The following is a 19,295-nucleotide window of genomic DNA, read 5'->3' on the forward strand; positions in this document are numbered from 1 at the left end:
GTTTGCAATATTTTGTCACAACCATAATAATAGAGAAATCTGAATTTGCAACAGCTCTGATTCACACCTCTGACTGTTTGAGGGTCACAGGCATTGTAGTATTTAAAGACATCTTCCATACCAAGCTAAGAGAAAATGATTTGTCATTTCTTTGTTTGTCCAATCCTCTTCATCTCCCTCCTCTTAGGTATTGATCCTCCTACTTTCCATCTGAGCTTCATTTCTTTCAATCCATTCTTGTTATCTCTAATTAAGACAACACTTAACATGCTTCTTCTGCAGCTGGGGCCCAACGAGATGACACACAAAGACTCAGCAGCAGCATCTTTTCAGGGTTTACATCATATTGACAACTGCGATGGTAGGAACAACCCTCTTCTCTCCACACATACACGTGTGCACACACACACACACACACACACACACACACACACACACACACACAGACACACACACACACTCATGCCCATGCACAGACGCACCAACACATATGTACACATTCATCAAACTACTGAACCATGGGATGTTTGGTTAGCTTCTTTCCTAACATAGGCAGGTGGAGGGACCCCATGGTTATATCAGTGCTCCATCCCCACCAGCCCCCTCCCCCACTAACACTGTTGTCCCGACTGCACACACATCCTTCCTTCAGGGGGATGAATAATGCATTTAGCATTGCAAGTAATTGACCTTCTGCATTAACATAAAGAATTTGTCTGCATGCAGGGAAAGCTGACACAACACAGCAGTAGAAATCATAACACACTTAGTGTCTGTCAGTGTCAACATCGGACATGAGGAGAGAAGCCCACCTCTCTTTATGTTGCTGCAGCAGAGTATTTCATAACACTAGAGAGGTTATGAATCTCTGTAGTCCCAGTTGGATCTGCCCACCTGTTCTTCTCCCCGTCTGCACTCACACATTGTCATACATGCATAACCTACATACTGTATGAATACAAAATCACATACACATGTCTACTCACTCTTTCTCACCATTCCTCTCACATGCACAGCACAGCTCAGCCAGACTGCTGTCTTACAGCTAATCATCATTTGTTATTAGCATTTGCTGAATATAAATTTGGAATACATGTAGAAGAGTATAGCATTTTAATGAATGAAAATATGATCAATACAGTAGGCACTAGACTGGTCAATGTTTTGTTTCAATAACACAGTCAGTTAGGGCTCAGTTTAATTAAGTTTAGTGATTCCATGCAAACAGTGAATAAAACAGTAGTGATGTTTGTGTTTTACACATACAGTATATATATTTGATAATAATTTGGGCTGATGGGACACAGTTTGTTAAAACATTAATTTGATTACTTTAAATTTAACTTTGCATGTATTTGCCATATGATGCAGCACAGATGCAACTAAAAATCATTTTCATTACTAAACTATCTGCTGAGTAATTTATTTCAGATTGCAAAGTTTGTCTGATCAAAAGTGTAAAACCTGAAGATAATCAGTTTCCTATCATAGAAAACAAAACAAACAGCAAATCTTCACATTTGAGAAACTCAAACCAGAGAAATTTTGACATTTTTTTCTTGAATTTTTTTTTTTCGGTCTTCTAATAAACTGATTTCTCTTCCAATCTATTCCATTAAATTGGATAGCATCTATATTTATATGAGGAAAATATTCTTACAGATATTGTGATATTGATTGTTTCGCCCCACCCTACACTTAGTGGCATAACTACTGCTGAATAAGCAAACAACAAACTTATCTAATCACATATACATAGCGTATAGTATGTAGCTTCCTCACTGGTCTAATCAACTCTTCTGTACCAGTGCATGTATGTGCGCGTGCATGCCTAAGTGTGTGTGTGTGTGTGTGTGTGTGTACTTTAGTGGAGAGGCAGTTATATGTAACACTGTGCACATTCGGCAGCTGAATGTTTCCCTTTTACTGTACGATGCACAAGGCACGGAAACCATTACACACACACGTGCATGTACACACTCCTCTTTAATCTTACAGCACTATCTATTATTCAGTGAAAGCAGGTGGGAGGGGCGGGGTAAAGGGGTAGAAGGGGTAGGGCTGAATGGAGAGTGGGTGGGTGAGGGAGGGGGCAATCAAGGGCGGGGAAGAGTGTATGTATGTGTGTGTGTCTGTATGAGAGAGTGTGTATGTGTGTTGGGGTTGAGGATGATTAAAAAAAGACAGGCAACCCCCAACCCAGTTCACATTTTCAGTTCACTCTAGTCCCATGAATGGTAAATTGTCGGCAGCCGCTGAGATGGAGGAGTAAGAGGAAGACAAAGGCAGTGAGGGGGAATAAAGACCCCATGACCCACCAACCCCCTCCTGACTTCCTCTCTATAGACTGCCACACTTCAGATGGGTGGCTTGTATCAATACGGCATGTTACTGATGAAAGAGCTAACACCTTCAGCACACACATTAATATGTTCCATTGTTCTCACCATACAGCACACACTCATTCATGCCAGTTTCTTATCTAAACAAAATGTGCAAGTTCTGTTATAGAATAGCAACCTCTCGAGGGTATACCCTGCGTCTTGCGCAGTGCATGCTGGGATAGACATCCTCCATGACCCTGAACAGGATATTCAGGTATGAATGGATGAATGAATAGATGGTTAGTTTAAAGGTAGGAAAACAATACAAAAAAGGTGACTTTGCCATATTAGTTTAGCATTTTAGCATGCTAGCACGTTCTAATTAGCACTAAATACAAAGTAAAGCTGAGGCCGATATGAATGTCATTGGTTCTGCACTTATTTGGTCATAAACCAAAGTACTGGACAAATAAAAATGAAACATTTAACCTGATGATGGCTAAATCCATCCTTAGGTGACCATGAATGCGTGCACTGAATTTCATGGCAATCCGTCTGGTAGTTATTGAGACATTTCATTCAAAACCAAAAATGTGAACCTCATGATGGCACTAGAAAAGTGAGGATCACCAAAGACATTAGGATTCATCCTCTGGGGGAACATCGCTGTCCGTACAAAGTTTCATGGCAGTCCATCCAATAGTTGTTGAGATATTTCAGCCTGGTGGACCTATTGTAAGACCGGCTTTGCCATCCAGCACATGTGCTTTGAATTCACAAGACATATGACTTTATAACAAACCACCAACACTCCTATTACTCACAGTCTATGGCCAAACATTTTAACTTGAGGCAAAGACTCTGAAAGACTGTTCAAAGATGATAATAATTATAATGCTATGTACTGTAGCAGTAGAGACACAGCCAATTACTAAGCCCCGAATAACACACCTCTCTCATTGCCTGTGGCAACAATTAAACACACAAAAATGCGCAGCAGCAGTCGCTCATTGATCAAAATGAGAGAACTAGGTTTTGTTACTGGGGGCCCATTCAGCTAAAATACCTCCCACTCCCTGCACCCACACACACATCAACACACACATCAACTGGGTTTATTCTGTCTGGCATGAAAGCTATCTGTAAACAAAATTGGTGTGGCTGTCGAGCAGGGGATCAGTTCACAGAGGACTGTGGTAGAGGACAGTGAGGAGGACAGAGGAGAGAGGAGGGCATCAAGAGGATTGTACTCATTCAGACATAGAGGGAAACTGGAGATCTGCCCCCGTGAGGGATGCAAAACTGGGACTGGGGCAAAGGCAGGAATGCAGTCCCATGCAGAGCCGCAATGAGTAAGCCAAAACAAAACATCCCCACAACTTAGTAAACACCAATCAACACACACATAGTTAGGGCTCCAAATAATGAGTATTTTTATTATAGATTAATCTGATGAGTATTTTATCAATGACTAAGTTAATCATTTTGTCTGTTAAATGCAGGAAAATAGTGACAAATGCCCATTATGTGGTGCCCTAATGGTGCCATAATTTCTCAGGGTACAAGATGATGTCTTGTCTTGTTTCGGTCAACAAATCCACACATTAGAGTAGCTGGATCTGGCAATTTTTTGGCCTTTTTGCTTGATAAAGACTTAACTGACTGGCAGTTTCTGTCAATCAATTAATCGACTAATTGTTTCAGAGTATTTGGTTATACAATGTTGGGGGAAAAGCCAATCACGATTTCCCTTAAGGTCAAGTTGGAGTAAGATTGCTCTTTTCCCCGACCCACAATCAAAAACCCCAAAATACTCAGTTTACTATCAAACAAGACAAATTAAAGCATCAAATCTTCATAAATGAGAAGCTGACACCAGAAAATGTTTGATATTCTTGTTTGAAAAATGATTAATTGATCAACAAAATAGTGAACAATTATTTTTCTTTGTACTTGCTATTTAATCAGCCTTACAAATTGGCCAAAGATCTTTAGAGAAAACAGATAAATTTCACACAGTACAATGCTCTACTGCACTGATCTCAGTCTCTCATTCTTATTCAGAGCCACTCATGTCAAACTGTTGCCAAGAGCTGTCTGGTTAGGGGCCAATTCACTCTCTGGTAAGCTAAAAACAGGATTTCACATTAGTGTTTCCTTTTTTCTCATATTCTGATGGCCTTCTCCACAATATCCAGTTAAGAAATTATAGAGAAGGGCACAGTAAGCACACTATGTCACACACATGAATAATGACTGTGCATTGAACCAAGTGCTGATGAAAGTGAATGCATGTGTGACAGCTTGTGCATATACATGTACTGTATGTATGTATGTAAATTTATCTGCGTGCAAGTGTTTATATCCATGACTGGCCCAATGTGTTACGAAGTGAGCTGTGGACTTTACAGAAACACATCCCCTAAATCAGAAAATTCCTGCGTTGTAACATTTCACTCAGTAGGGGAGTGACTTCCGCTGTGACAAGCTGATAGCATGACTGTACGTGTGTGCCAAGTTCATAAGCTTTCTGTCTTTTGGGCAAAATGAGAAAAACAAGCCATGGTCTCAAATAGTGACAGAGGGAAACAGAAGCAAAACAGGAGAACAGGAAAAAAAAAAAGGTTTCCAGTGAAAGATGCCAGAAAGGGGGATTTCAAAAAAGTATATGAGGTAGAGGCAAAAAGGTGGAGAGGCAGAGTAAGAGGGAGGGAGAAAAAAGGAGAGAGTGGTTCTCGCTTTCCATCAGTAGTGCTGTGATCAATATCAGTGTCTGACAGAGTAGTGCTCCAGCCTTTACCATAAATCACTTCCTATTATGATGGAACCTCTAAATCACACACACACACACACACACACACACACACACACACACACACACACACACACACACAAACACACACACACACAGATACATTCATTCATACATACATAAATGCCACACTTCAGCACACACTAACACCACACATTATTTATGTCCGAGGAGTGCACTCCAAAAAACAGGTAATAAACATCACCGGAGCAGGAAAATATGACTGCTGTCCAGTGGTGCCACAATGACCATCTTCAGTTAAAATACTGGAGTTTCATTCTCAATATGCGCTCGGGGAGTTACACTTAACAAGTACATAATGTGAAATTCTGTGCAAAATTGTTATGACTGCATGCTGGGATGATGTCAAGAAGCAAGTGAATGTTAATGTAATTTCATGAACATTTAATGGAAAAAATGGAGCCATCTCCATAACGATATGGTGGTTGCCAGCTTAGCCATAGCATATTAAAACGGATAATGAGCAAGAGGAGAAATGAAGCTACCAACACAACTGCTGTGAAGACATCAACCTACAGACATATATAGCTTGTTAGGACATCAGACAGACAGACAGACAGACAGACAGGTGGACACATAGCAATCGAGACAGACATACAGCCAGACAGAGAGATAACCACATAGATATACAGCCAGCTAGCCAAACAGATAACCAGACAGCCAGCCAGACAGATTTAATGATGTAATACTCACTGATTTAGTTCCACATCCAAGATGAATTCTCTGCCAAAAGCGTTGACCTGAAAGCTTGCTTGGGCCACATGGTTCACCTAATAAGGTAAGAAAACAGGTTTTTTTTTACTATTACTAAAGACACACATTATCATATTAATGGTTCACTTCATTATCATATGCGTGGATCAATTCTCATCTACATTGATGGATGACTGCATTGTCTTTTTCAGCACCAATCAGCAGTGAGGATAAGACTGTTTTCATTAAGCCATCAAGCTCTGTCTCTTTGTCTGAATTTGAATTTCTGCAAAAGATCTCACAGTAACACTTGAGCTACAAATCAGAAATATGGTTTATTGACACCCACTATCAAAACACACACTTAAGTAAAAATACATGTGGACAACATAATGTAGTATTATTTTACCTTGATGACCATCCATTTCTGTTTACAAGATTGGTTTCACAAAGCCATGGATTTAATCTCCTGAACCCAGACTGAATGAATTCATCTTTTGAGTTTCCATATTTTTATCTGGCAGCAATGATATGTATGTTCACATACAGCGATGCTCACTCTTTCTTCTATAACTGCATGTGTGTGATTGATTTGGCCTGAGGAGGGTCTGATTCATTCTCAGCGCTGGGCACATATGGTACGGGCTTCATTACACCCCCTTGGGTCAATGAGAACTCCACGCAATCATTCCTGTGCAGATCCAGGGGAGTCCCAGAGCCAAGCTAAAACACAGATCACCCTTCCCCCCGGGCCTCAGGCCACGGGCTACCTTCATTACAGACCAGCCGCTGCATGACAGCAAGCGGAGGAGGGGTGCGAGTGTGTGTTTTTTTTTTTTTTTTTTACATTTGAGGAGGTGCCCCTGTGCTCACCCAAGGACGAACTTAGCCCATGAGGTCCCCAGTGACCAGAGACTCTATTGTTTGTCAGAGTGTCTGTGCGTGGTCAATGCATATATGACCGGGTAAGAGGATGTGTGTGTGTGTGTGTGGGTGTGTGTGTGTGTGTGTGAGCACATACAAAGGACAATCCTTTTCCATGGCACACTTGCTATGAAATTTAATCTGGCAGATTGGATCCATGATGGGAAGGAGGTACCAGTAATTGTGTTTAATGAAAGCACATCCCAGCTTGACTGAGCCGGGCCAATATTCTGAGACCACCGCCGACTCTTTTTACAGTGATTTCCAAGCCTTCCCACTCACGAATGATGAAGTATGACTTTGTATGACTTTAAGTGCTATAAGCGCCCTGCACACACAGACGGAAAGGCAGGCTGGGAAAAACATGCAAACCAGCACACACATGCTCAGTCTGATTCCACTAGAAGCGTTTGTTTTTCTACCAAAACAACAGGAGCACTTTGCTGAACTCCCCACTGCTCATTCAGCGGTGTTTGTGTCTGAGACTGAAAATAGGCAATGCAACAGAGGTCTATAAATAACTTCCTGTGTGTCACACATTTTCAGAACTATTTGACAGATTTGTTTTTAGGCTATTGATCTAAAAACAGCCAATAACTGATCAAACTTTGTGCAAGTGACATCACAAGTGTTAACTCTCCAGAGAATAAGAAACTAAGAGGAAAAATCAAAGATGCCATCTCCTGTCTCCTCCTCCTCGTACCCTGGATCTATTCCTCCCTTGCGATGTATATTTCATACCTTCATTTAAATTTTGAGACTGTTGATGATTGCCAATGTGCGAGATATTTTCATAACCATGAATTAACAAAATACATTTTTCAGGCACAGTAAACTATTTGTATTTCCTGGGCTGTAAACTCAAGAATTACATGCTCGTCTTAACTGGCTCCAGAGAGGGGAATGACTCATGATAATATAGGGATTTACGGATGATATAATATCGTTTGATCAAATCTTTTTAGAGTCTTTGTAGAATGTAAAAACGTTAACTTGTTTTGCAGAAACTAGTCTCCTGGCTTTAAACTCCAGCCCACAGAAAGCCTGTGTTATGTGACAAACCTGTAATGAGATTAGTATCAGCTTCAAAAGGAAAATATTAAAATTATATCTGATGGCAGATGGTTTCTGTTCGTTTGTTTACCCATCGGGCCGCCGCTCTGTCTGAGGTGTGAGAGAGACAAAGGGTTAACACCTTCCTGCCTGCTACCATCTGTAGCCCTCCTCTCTCTCCGGGTCCTGAATAGGCTAGCCTACACAAGCCTAAGCCGCACAAATTAAAAACGCATGACAGGTTTGCACAATGCTAATTGACTCATCCCTTGAAATGAACCCAGAAGAAATGCTGCTTCACTGAACTGAATCAGTGAACACAGTTACAGTGATTATGATTATAATATGCACTGTATCAGTTATTACAGACAAGGCCAAATGGCTCTGGTCGACTTTCTTGCCAAACAACATTGTTGTTCCTGTGGGATTTAGATAACTACCAGTAGCTTTCTTCATATTACAATTACATGTCCAAATATGCAGCAAAACAAAGCCCATATACAGCCTATACTGCTACAGTGTTTAACTGGCCACAGGAAGGCTGTGGTACTGGTACTGGCTACAGTACAAAAAGGTGTTAGATAACTGTAAATTGATGAACACATTTGTGACATTATTTCAATTTATGAATGATTATTTATGATTTTTAACAAATAAATAACTTATATAGAAATTTTTTATAAGGATACCTCAAATTTGGTTATTAAATGATTTGTGACCATATGTACCAAAGCGGGACATTCAACATTAGAGAAATAAACTTCTCAGTGCCCTCTGGTGGTTAAGCTATAATACCATTTCTAAATGTCCTTAAATATAGTGTAACTTTAGCATTTCTCGTGCAACTTTTTACATACATATCGAGCAACATCCAGCCAACACCAATAGCTATATCCTCGCTAGGCTAAAATCTGCTAATGATCTCAGCCGGACACATAGATCAGTGGAGCTCTAACAGCTAGCCTCTCGTCGCATTCACAAAGTGAATGCTGCTTAATGGGACATGAGATTTGAGCTGGTAGGTGACACAGCTGCTGGGAAAGCAACCCAGCCGGACAGGCAAGATGCAAGTTTTCACTAAAATATTAATTATCCTGGTTGGCCAGATGAGTATAGCCGATGAGCTCTTAAATGTGCAGTGTGGACAAAGTGGAACAACAACAATAGAGGTCCTATTACTGAGCAGAATATATGTATTGGTTTAGTGGTCTGCTTTTTGCCAATGAAGGCAGTGATGACCCATATAGCACCTGCAGACAGTCTAATTAAGTGCGGCTCTTCCTGCCTAAATGTTTCAATCTTTTTTTTCTGTTTTGCTAGTAACTAACTAATTATTTATTTCCCTTACGAGGACCGGGGCAGAGGAGGAGATGAATCAATGCAAACATAAACAAGCGCGATGTCTTCTAAAGGCATCTCACAGCCTCCATGAAGACACTCCTCTCTCCATCCCGACAACACATGAAAACACCGTGTGTACCTGTGAGGAGCCGGAGCTGGCTTTAACCCTGGTGCTGAGCTCATCCTGCGTGATCTGGCTGTGGTTGTGCCTGTTGTAGAGCAGGCGGAGAGGCACCGTGTCCTCCTTCCCGACAAACCTGCCTGCATCACGAAGAGCCTTCAAGCTCGACAAGGCGTCTCCTGCACAGAGAGGAAAACACCGATTTCATTGCCCGCCTGTCCCCTCCGTGCGGAAAAATCAGTAGTGATACAGAGACACATTCATTATAAAGACTGCCGTCTGAAATGTCGATTTGTCCTATTTCCTTTGATAACATGAAACAGCTATGGGCTGCGTGCATATTTTAAATGTAGATCATGAAGTAGCCCAAGCTATGATTTAAAAATGAAAAAAAAAACACAGGCCTATTAATGATGATTTAACGCTTTGTTTGCGCATTTATGTATTATCTAAAATAGTATCAGTTACCATTAGGGCTGCTCTGGTGACCGACGCGCATCAGTCCATAGACGCACAAAAGGGAAATCCACCATCGCGGGCTCATCATCAGCATCATCACCTTTCTCTCTCTGGTTGGAAATTATAAAACAATGCGGTATTCCAGGAGCAGGCTCTCGGGGTCCTGCCTTCGCTAGGAGAGTTTGGAGCCGGGGCTGGTCGTCTGGTTAACGCAGTCCCTTTGGTGGGGGGCCATCGGGGTACCTATGAGTCTGAACGCCGAACTCGTCTGAGCGCACCGAGACCCCGCGGATCGGCAGCACGGAGGAGGCAGGGAGGAGAGAGTGAGAGGGAGGGAGGGAGGGAGGGATGGAGGGGAGGAGAGGACTGGGGACACCTCCTTAAAACACATCAATATCCAGCGGCTCACTGCAGAAACGCCTAATGCATAAATATGAGCGCAGGCAGGATGGAGACAAGCTGCGGGCCCGGCCTTCCGCCGACTGGATGGACTGGGATGATATCAAAGCCCGCCTCCTCCTCCTCGTCCCTCCATGTTAAATTACTGCAGGAGCGCCATTCCTGCCCAATTCTGCCTGTTATTATCACCATGAGTCACTCCATCATCTGCCAGGGCTCTAGAAGACAAGTTATAATAACAGGGAAATGAGATGTGATGAGGATGCTTGGAACTGGGGCGCTTTTTGTTTTTGTGGATGTTTTATTAAATCAAATACACGTAATTGTTTTTCTTTGATTAGGGCTGCAACAGCACAACACCTGCCTTTTACCTCCTCTGATATTTTCCTGTTTTGCAAAAACAACAAACAGGAATATGCATGAAAAATCATGACTGGTCAAATAACTGGTTGTGATATTTGTCATCATGTAAGGACTTCTCATTCTTATTATTTTTGACGTTTTCCCTCTTGTACAATTTGTTCCTTTGTCCACTTTGAAACCGTTGACACACAGCAGCATCAACAAAATCAAAAATGTTGCTATAAAACCAGAGTCTAGGGAAGTCTGAATTAGACACTTGACCTGGTGTGGATTGCCCCAGAGTCACACAGCAACGTGAGTGAATTTCAACATGATTGTTCACCCAAGGAGCTGACATGGCTCTGCGGCAAGAGTCCAAACAATCTGGCACTATAATGTGACATCAAGTCTGAAGATTTTAGAGACTTAATAATGGGTTGAAAACAGCCACTCTACGTTCAGGGGACACTCACATTGCAAGTTAAGTTTGAATGTTCGCCATGCGTGGGTTCTCTCACTATAGTTTAAAGTCATGTAACGACTGGAAACTCTAAATTTATACTGTGGATATAGACTAGATTTGAGCAAATGGTTGTCTATGTGTGTTATACATGTATGCAACCATGCAAAAGGTAAGTGGTTAGAGTTAAAGGATCAATATTTAATGTGTGTATGCTTATAGTTTAAGGAATGGCACATGGAGCAAGTCTAAAGAAGTTTTTGCACTATAATCATAAAGCACAGAGTGAGCGGGTCATCATCTGTATAAGAGCTGCACAAATGACGATAATGTCCGCATTCAGCATTGCCTTTATTTGCAGAGTGCTTGTACCCCAGAACAGACTGTTGCTCATGTCTTTTTCTTAATGTCAGTGGCACAGACTCCCATTTGACCCAGTGCTTTTATTTGAGAGCAGCAAGGTAGAGCAAGGGCTCTATGCTAATGCTCTAAATGCAGGGACAAAGGGAGAAGCTGAGCTAATCCATCAGAAAAAGCACATGATGCCAGGTCATGAGAAGTACACTAAGCAAGAATCCTAAAATGTCACCTATAATGTCATGTACCACACGTCCAACCTACAGGTCATTCACATTAAAATACATATACAACCAATATATGTATAACATACAACCAGTATATGTATTTTACAATACAGATACAATCAGTTCCCCAAGTCTGGGAAGATTCAATCTTCTTTCTCCAAATTAATGTATAAAATGTTACAATTGGAGCTTTTGTTTTCCCTCTGACACACTTGAAAATGAACATTCGGTATTTTGTCGGCATTTCTTTAGAGACTGTGAACTATGAAAATAATATACATATTCATTCACTAATACATCAAAGATCTTCTAGTGGAAATGAAGAGTATTCAACCCTGACATTTTACACTTTTGTTAAAAAATACATGTTTGGTCATTTCTGGTTGAAGATGCAAATAAATTTGTGTTCTCTGTCTTACATTAAGTTCTATTATTACTTTGTGATGGGTGATGAGTGTTTTATTCTTCTATCAGTGGCATTTTACTCCACTTCATGGTGTGGAAAACATGCATAATTTTCTGCATGTTCAAGTTTAGAGGCTGAACTTTGTTTATTTTGTTCCCATCTTTGATAGAAATTGCAGCATTTTTGAAAAAATACCATATTCTCAAATCTTTTGTCTAGAACTGAAGAATGGATAATATGTTATGATTTCAAAGCTGAGGCAACTTAGACCAAGTGGGCTAATAGTGGATATTTCAGCCCTAAATGAATGTGCATAATATTATGAAAACCTATTTCTCTAACAAAGTAAATGAATAAATTGAATCCTGGTAAAAGCAATATTATAGATTTCCCTTATTAAATCTACATCCATCACAAAAGGAGATAAAGACAAAAAGAGAGCTACAACTCAATATCAAGACGGATGTTACGATTTTGGGAATATTATAGTTCTGCATACATCTCTTCAATTTCCAGTCCATTTTAATAGCTCCTTGTGTTGAGTTTAGAATACAAATGCCAAATAAATGTAATGAATACACTTGTTTAGCACAAGTTATGTGCAAAATGATAAAAGCCAAACATTTTACAGCCACAGTAAAGATAATTATAATGTTGACATGAGACATTTAACTTCTTTTCAACAGTATACATCTTATACAATGCTGTAAACAAAATGTTACAACACGTCAGCAGCTGCTTTTCTGACATTAAATAAAGGGGGAAAAAATATGCATTTTTACCCCCTGAATCAAAATAAGCCAGTGTAGATCATTTCGTAATCAGTTGGCTTGCTAGTCCGTGACAATCAAAGTGGTATCGTTCTAGTATTGAAAAAGGCAACAATGGTCCAGTTAATCCCTTCAGTTCATTTGTTCTTTTTTAGTCTTCAAATCCACGAAACTCCGAGCCCATGTCATCACTTGACTGGAAAAGCTCCCAAAGCATGGAGTTGTCAGGAGCATCACATGGCTTTACATGTTCAAAGTGTGTGTCTACTTTCCGCCTTTTCCGTTTATAAACTCGGATCCTTCTCTGTATTTTCCGGACTGGGGAGAAGCTTTGTGGAAGAAGACTTCCCTCTTTATTTTCTGTAAGGTTGTTTCCAGGCATTACGTTTCCTTTCTGAGCAGCCTCAAACAGTAAGGAATCCTTGTTCTTGACAGACTCCCCTTGTTTATTTGTCACAACATTTAGGCGTTTAGGGGAATCATTCTGTGCATTGATATTATGGAAGAGTGAGGTTGAGCTGTTCATGTCTTTGTGAGATATTTGGTCCACCGAGTCGACCTGAGCAACTCTGGAGGGAAAAGAGATGAGACATTCACCTCTAGAGGGGGCTGTTTCCATCTTGGGCTGAGGAATTTGAGCCCGCTCAGCTTTTTCAGTGCAAGGATTCTGTCTGGGATTCTGTCTGCACGGCCTTTTACATGCAAGAGATTTGTGCTTGGATCTGTCTGAGTGAGTGTAGCAGTTCCTCCTGTCTCCCTCTCTGTGAGTCTGACAAGCAGGTTGTCCTGAATAAGATCCCACACTGACAGTCTGATGCTGGACCTCTTTAATAGTCTCTGTGGTATTAAGATCTCCCTTGTGTCTTAGCTCAGTTTTCCCACATGGTCCAGGAGCAACCAGAACAGAGGAAACACTGCACTTTGGTCTAATGGGAATAAAAAAAAAACTGTGTTAACTATAATGGAACAGAAAGATAAAAGATCTGGATAAGACAAAACCAAAGATAAGAGAGATTCTTGTAATGTAATGTTGCTGGGTGTTAGGGAAACGTTACCTTTTAACTTTAGTTTTGGTGTGGATGAAGTTGCAGTGAAGCATTGAAACCTGTCTGTCCACCACCAGGTACTCGTCACTCTTGGAGAAAGCCTTGTGACGTTCACTCTGTAGATGCTGAAAAAAAATGTACTCAGTTAAATTATTGATACAGCTGTTAAGTGGAGGAAACAATTTCCACTATTGCAGAAGCAACTAAATGCAAATAAATCTTCTTGTGTAGGCTTCTGCTACATAATAAAATGTTTCCAGAGAATAAAGAGCCTGATAGAGCATTACTGAGGTTAGACTGAATCAGACAATAATCATTATCAACACTGTTCACCAGGCTCAGCTTGTGTCATACTCAAGTAGATAATAATGATAGACAACCTTTGTGCCTTTTTTGGTGGGGTTTTTTTTTTTTTTTTTGCAAGATTGATTTGTTTGGCCCAGTTTACCATTCAAACATTTAAACCATTAATTAAACATCTATTGTTTGTAACTGCTAATTGTACTGGATCCAAATTAAAGTTGTGGTGTGTGTAACTGTCCTGTCCAGTATTTTTGAAACAAATTTAAGGTTTATAAAAAAGGACTAACAAACAACAAGCCTTTTAGTTTCATTGTTTAAAATGACAGAATCTGATACACGTATGCACCGTTACCATACATTACTCTGTCAGTCATGGTATTGTATTTACAAATGTGAAAACTTACCGTGATGAGGTTTTCATATTTGATCATACAGCACTCGCAGTAGCCGCCTCGCTTCTTGTCTTTGTTCTTCTTTCGGCCGTGAGCTCTCTCCTCAGTGGCTGAGGCCTTCCCACCTCTGGTACCCAAGGAACACAGAGTTGAACAAATATAATCAAACTAAGATGAAAATTGTTGTTTGGTAAATTTTCATTCAGTCCTGACGAACAACCCCATGGATTTTTGAGTGGCTCCAGAGGTAATTTCAGCTCTACACAAGATCTCAAAGTTCCAAACATAGCAAATATATCACCTTAAATAAGAACATTTTTTAGTATCTAATTTGTTACCTAGTTAGTTAATCAGTTAATTACTCATTTAGTTAGTCAGTTGGTTAGTCATTTTAATACGTGGAAATTTGTCTATGGGGTTCACTATACAGTATAATTAAGGATTAAGAGCAGGACATTAACAAATAGCACATTTTAAAAAGAGACAGATGTAGTCACAAAACATCACAGCAAAATACAAAAGAAGCTGGATGCTAAATTAAATTTGTTACTAAGATACTAATTTTAAAGTTCCATGGAGGAAATTTAGGGGGAATAAATACGAAAATAAGAAAATAAGAAAGAGTTTTTAAAAAGATCTGCTCCTTATGAAAGTGTGACATACTGTACGGTCCACATCCTAAATTAGCTAAGAGTAATCCAGAGAAGAAAACATCAAACCTGTGTCCTTGCTGTTTGTTCCCAGGAGGATCCTTGTCCTCCACACAGAAGGGACTACAAGGTGGAACAGCCTTCAGGTTGAACTCAGGTATGTTTGGCATTGTGAGGTAGATTGGACGGTAGTGTCTGAGGAAGGGAAAAGAAACACTTTATAGTGCACAGAGGTAAACAAGACAGTAGGTGGATGTCACCTTTTATACTACTGTATTTTACCTGCTTGAATCCTCAACCTTGACAAAGGGTTTACTGATTCGCCCACCTGGAAAAAACATCATATATGGTCCATTTCAATTTGAGTGTGTATTTACAGTGCATCAAGAACAGCAGCCTACATTTCAAGCTAAAAATAAAACACTGACTGAGTAATAACCACATCAGCTCAGAAAACATGTTTATTCCTGGAGAAGACATTTACCTTTACATTTCTGAAAGCCTTGCTTTGCTGCTGACTGAGCTTTGACCTATAAAGAATGACAGAAAAAATCACTTAAAAATGTAACTTAACCAATCATGCTTAGGACATTAATCCCAAAAATATGATTCCATTTCTGCAAATGATGCATTTGAGATTTTAAACCTATGAACTTACGCTTGCTTTGACAGCAGTGGTCCTAGGACATTGGCCGCCGTTCTTTTTTCTCTTCTGCACATACGCTATAACATCTGCAATTGTACAGTAAGTCAAAGCAAAATTAGCTACCATTTCATGTACATCATAATTTCAAATGATGTAACTACAGATGTTAATGGTTGATGTAATGTAACAAAAACTGATTTAACCTCTACAACATACCGTCTATGTAGAGGATTTTCACACCCCACTCCAGAGCATTTGACAGAATCTTGTTCATTTGTACCCTCTCCTAAAACAAACAAGTGTCTATTAGCCCAGAAAAGAAAAGAGGTAATTAAAGTTCCTTTGTAAACTCATTAGTGTTGACTTAACAAACCTGCTCTTTCACCACTCTCTCCACCAAAGACTTCCCTCGACTTGTGACAAACTGCAAAACATCAACAAATAATCAAAATTAAAGTTGTTAAAGAGTGCTGGTAAGACGTGAGACACGACGTAAAAGCATATCTTTCTTTATCTTGAGGTGAAGCATATGAAACAATGACAGACATGCAATAGATGTTGCAACAGAGAAAGTGAACTCACTGTGTCTGCTTGACCCTGAGACCTGTTTTTAATGTTGTCCCCATGGCTGCCAGGCCGCTGCGGGTTTGAACGAGGGTGAGGTGAACTCGGTCCAGAGTCCGGGCTGGGGACAGGAGTGTCCTGTCGGAGGCACTGTACATATTTGGCCTCCCTCTTGTTGGACACTAGATACTTAATTTCCTTACTGAAGAACTTCTCAACAGTCTGAGAGACAGACAAGGGAAAGACAGGATAAAATTTTTGGGAAAGCTTTAACACCTTTATAACAGTCTCTTCCAGAAAAACAACTGCAGCGCAGAGTATGTTGACAGTGTCTTACAGGGCTCGGTACACAACCTATAAACCTAAATACAATTTTGGTACTAATCAAAACATGTCCATAGCACAGAGTATTGAAAACTGTCAAGCAGCAAAGGCTGGCATTGAATGTCCTAGTCAGATTCATCTTGGGTTTTTTTTAAGTCTGATATTTTCTGATTTAAATCTACATTTCGCCAATTTAAGCCTTTTCTATCCAGGCCAGAGTTCTTGCCTGTAAGTATGTTTGTTGTTTTGTTTGTTACTGTTTAATGTAATGTTTATTGTTAGTTAGTCTGTATAGAAAATTCATAATCTAGTATCAGCACAAAAACAAAAGCATAGCATTTGTACTTATGTTGAAAAACATCAAACAACACCCATCCCTTGTGTCTTATTGTAATCATCATAAATAGTATCATAATGGAGATGAAGACTCAGCATAGTTCAAGGGCTAACTGGTGAAAGTCTACGATAATGTCATATGGACAAAAAAGATGTGGGTCTATATCAAATGCAGGATATTGTGATCAAAAAACATGACATTTTGTGTTTTGAATAAGTCTGTAACGCTAACTAAATAGCTTGTGTAATCGTGGCAAAATGAAGTTGACACAAGATAAATGACAGTAAAGCTTTCTGACAGTCAAAAAGGAACCAAATCTGTTTTTGTCTCACCCCTCCCAGTTCTTTGATGTCACTCTCCAGTGTCTCTGCTGTTCTATTTGATGGCAGGTCCAGGTAAAATACTCTCCCAGCAAAAGGTTTGCTTTGAGTAGAAGACGACACACGCGACGTTGGCTTAGCTTGGCTCAGTGTTGTCTTGTCCCCAGTGTTGACGCCTTTTCCTAAAAGACAATCATTAAAGTCACAGAGAGAGATAACACAGGAATCTATTAATTTTACTGACAGAATGATTAGTCATTTATTTGGTCAAATATGAAACTTTTAATGGTTACACTTAAAAATAGAGTTTCACAGACCAGCTTGTTTTATAATCATTATCAACTATGTATGTTTTTAGCTCCTGGTCAAACTAAGCAACTTTAAAAAACTTAATGAACTAGTCCACCCTCTTTTAGCATCTCTTGTCTATTCTCATGCTATGTAAAAGTCATTGAGTTTTGCCTCTTGTGTTCATTAGTCTGCCCTGTTTCCAGGTCTTCACGGTCCTGCCAGTGCTGGGCAACACCTTAAGTATTTTTCCTACAACTTATAAAACTTAATAGTATATGTTGTGTACGTTATTTACCTACTGTTACAATTCTGTTTCTCAGTAGTTGTAGAGTTGTAATTCAGCAGTTGTAAAGTTTACAACTGCTATCTGTATCTACAGAATCTACTGCATGTCTGAAGAGTCATCCCTCTTGTTAAAAAGGTTTTTATCTCAAGTTTTTCCTTATTCAAATCAAGGGTTGGAAGATAGAGAATGTCCTGTATTGTGCAGACTTACAGCCCTCTGAGACAAATCAGTGATTTTGGGCTAAATAACTAGTTTACTTGCCTTGGCTCGATTTCAATTAAAGATAATCTTTAGGTGAAGACAGCTTGGACTCATGTTGAATAAAAGATATTGTATATAGATTTTGTGGAGCAGATTTATAATTGGTAAATCCAAAAAACGATCCCTATATTTGTATTTGATGGTAATAAGCGTCAATTAGCTTAAGTCGACGTTTAAAATTTAACGAGAAAACAAGAAAACAAACCTCGGTAGTAAAAAAAACGCTACCATAATTAGATAATGAACAATAACTTTACCTTGCCAAGAGGGTGCTCTGTGCCTCTGAATGCGTTTTGGCTTCATATTATTCTCTTTCATTGAGAACAAATATTTTTCTTTCCCGTCTAGTTTGAGTCAACGTGCCCCAGGAAGTCAATGCGTGTCCCGTAGATGTAACAAAGAAATTGTTATTTCGAAGAAGACAGAGAGAGAAACAAGATCGCGTCTGATTAGTCGTAAGACAAAAAGTAACGTTAGCTCTCGCTGTTAGGTTAAACTGTGGGTAACAGTTAAACACCGTCTTAACGTACGTTCACAGTGTCGGTCCCCGAGCGGACAGACAGCTCTGTCGGTTAGCTGCGTTGCTTACGTTACATTGTTTAGTAAGCTTAAGTCAATAAACGTCTCTTGGGCTATGGAGGCATGTTTGTTACCACAGACTATCCACTGGCCAACCGTTTTATAACTGTTTAGTCAGTTGGACTAAACTCTTAAGATCACAAAACCTCCCTTTCCTTTCCCGCTTTAAATCCAATGGTGGAGGAAGTCTGTGTTGCCATGTTTGACACTTTCCGGCCACGGCCAATTTACTCTAAACGACTAACATTTGAATTAATAATGTATTTATAAAATTCCTGGAAGAGATTCTTTCTGTCTTTGATTAAATAAACTCTAGTATTAACATTTCCGCAAAACTGAGAGGTCTGTGCTTTTTGCAGAAATTCTTCTAACCTGGCAACAATGGAAATAAGTAAACACACCCTTTGTGTTTGAATGTGATGTTTCCATATCATTCTAACGTAAAATAAAATGGATAGCTACATTTAAAAACCTATCGAGAAATTGTTTTATTTATAACAATATTGTATGTTCTATATGTGTGTGTTTTTATATAGGTTCTTTCATTTAATGTAAAATAAAAAAAATCAGGAATGTCTAAGAAAGTG

The 19,295-nt window shown here is 39.7% G+C and overlaps 2 protein-coding genes across 2 annotated transcripts in view; both read right to left on the reverse strand.

The window, feature by feature from the left end:
* Positions 1–10,645, reverse strand: part of adam22 (ADAM metallopeptidase domain 22) — a 63,748-nt gene extending 53,103 nt beyond the window's left edge. Inside the window, exons 1-3 of the mRNA XM_056381051.1 lie at positions 9,758–10,645; positions 9,308–9,468; positions 5,851–5,927 (exon numbers count right to left, since the gene is read on the reverse strand). Of these exons, the coding sequence (XP_056237026.1) occupies positions 5,851–5,927; positions 9,308–9,468; positions 9,758–9,845 (326 nt within the window). The 5' untranslated portion in view covers positions 9,846–10,645. The remainder of the gene's footprint in view (positions 1–5,850; positions 5,928–9,307; positions 9,469–9,757) is intronic.
* Positions 10,646–11,281: 636 nt separating this feature from the next.
* On the reverse strand, positions 11,282–19,069 carry dbf4 (DBF4 zinc finger). Its single transcript, XM_056381053.1, has 12 exons — positions 18,387–19,069; positions 17,304–17,473; positions 16,329–16,532; positions 16,120–16,170; positions 15,963–16,032; positions 15,759–15,832; positions 15,585–15,630; positions 15,383–15,428; positions 15,170–15,295; positions 14,463–14,577; positions 13,765–13,880; positions 11,282–13,635 (listed from the first exon to the last, which is right to left on the reverse strand). Exons 1-12 carry the CDS (start codon positions 18,445–18,447, stop codon positions 12,861–12,863), a joined length of 1,854 nt encoding a protein of 617 aa, XP_056237028.1. The 5' UTR covers positions 18,448–19,069; the 3' UTR covers positions 11,282–12,860.
* Positions 19,070–19,295: the final 226 nt, after the last annotated feature.

Source organism: Seriola aureovittata, chromosome 7 (genome assembly GCF_021018895.1).
Source record: "Seriola aureovittata isolate HTS-2021-v1 ecotype China chromosome 7, ASM2101889v1, whole genome shotgun sequence".
In the NCBI taxonomy this organism is placed as follows: domain Eukaryota; kingdom Metazoa; phylum Chordata; class Actinopteri; order Carangiformes; family Carangidae; genus Seriola; species Seriola aureovittata.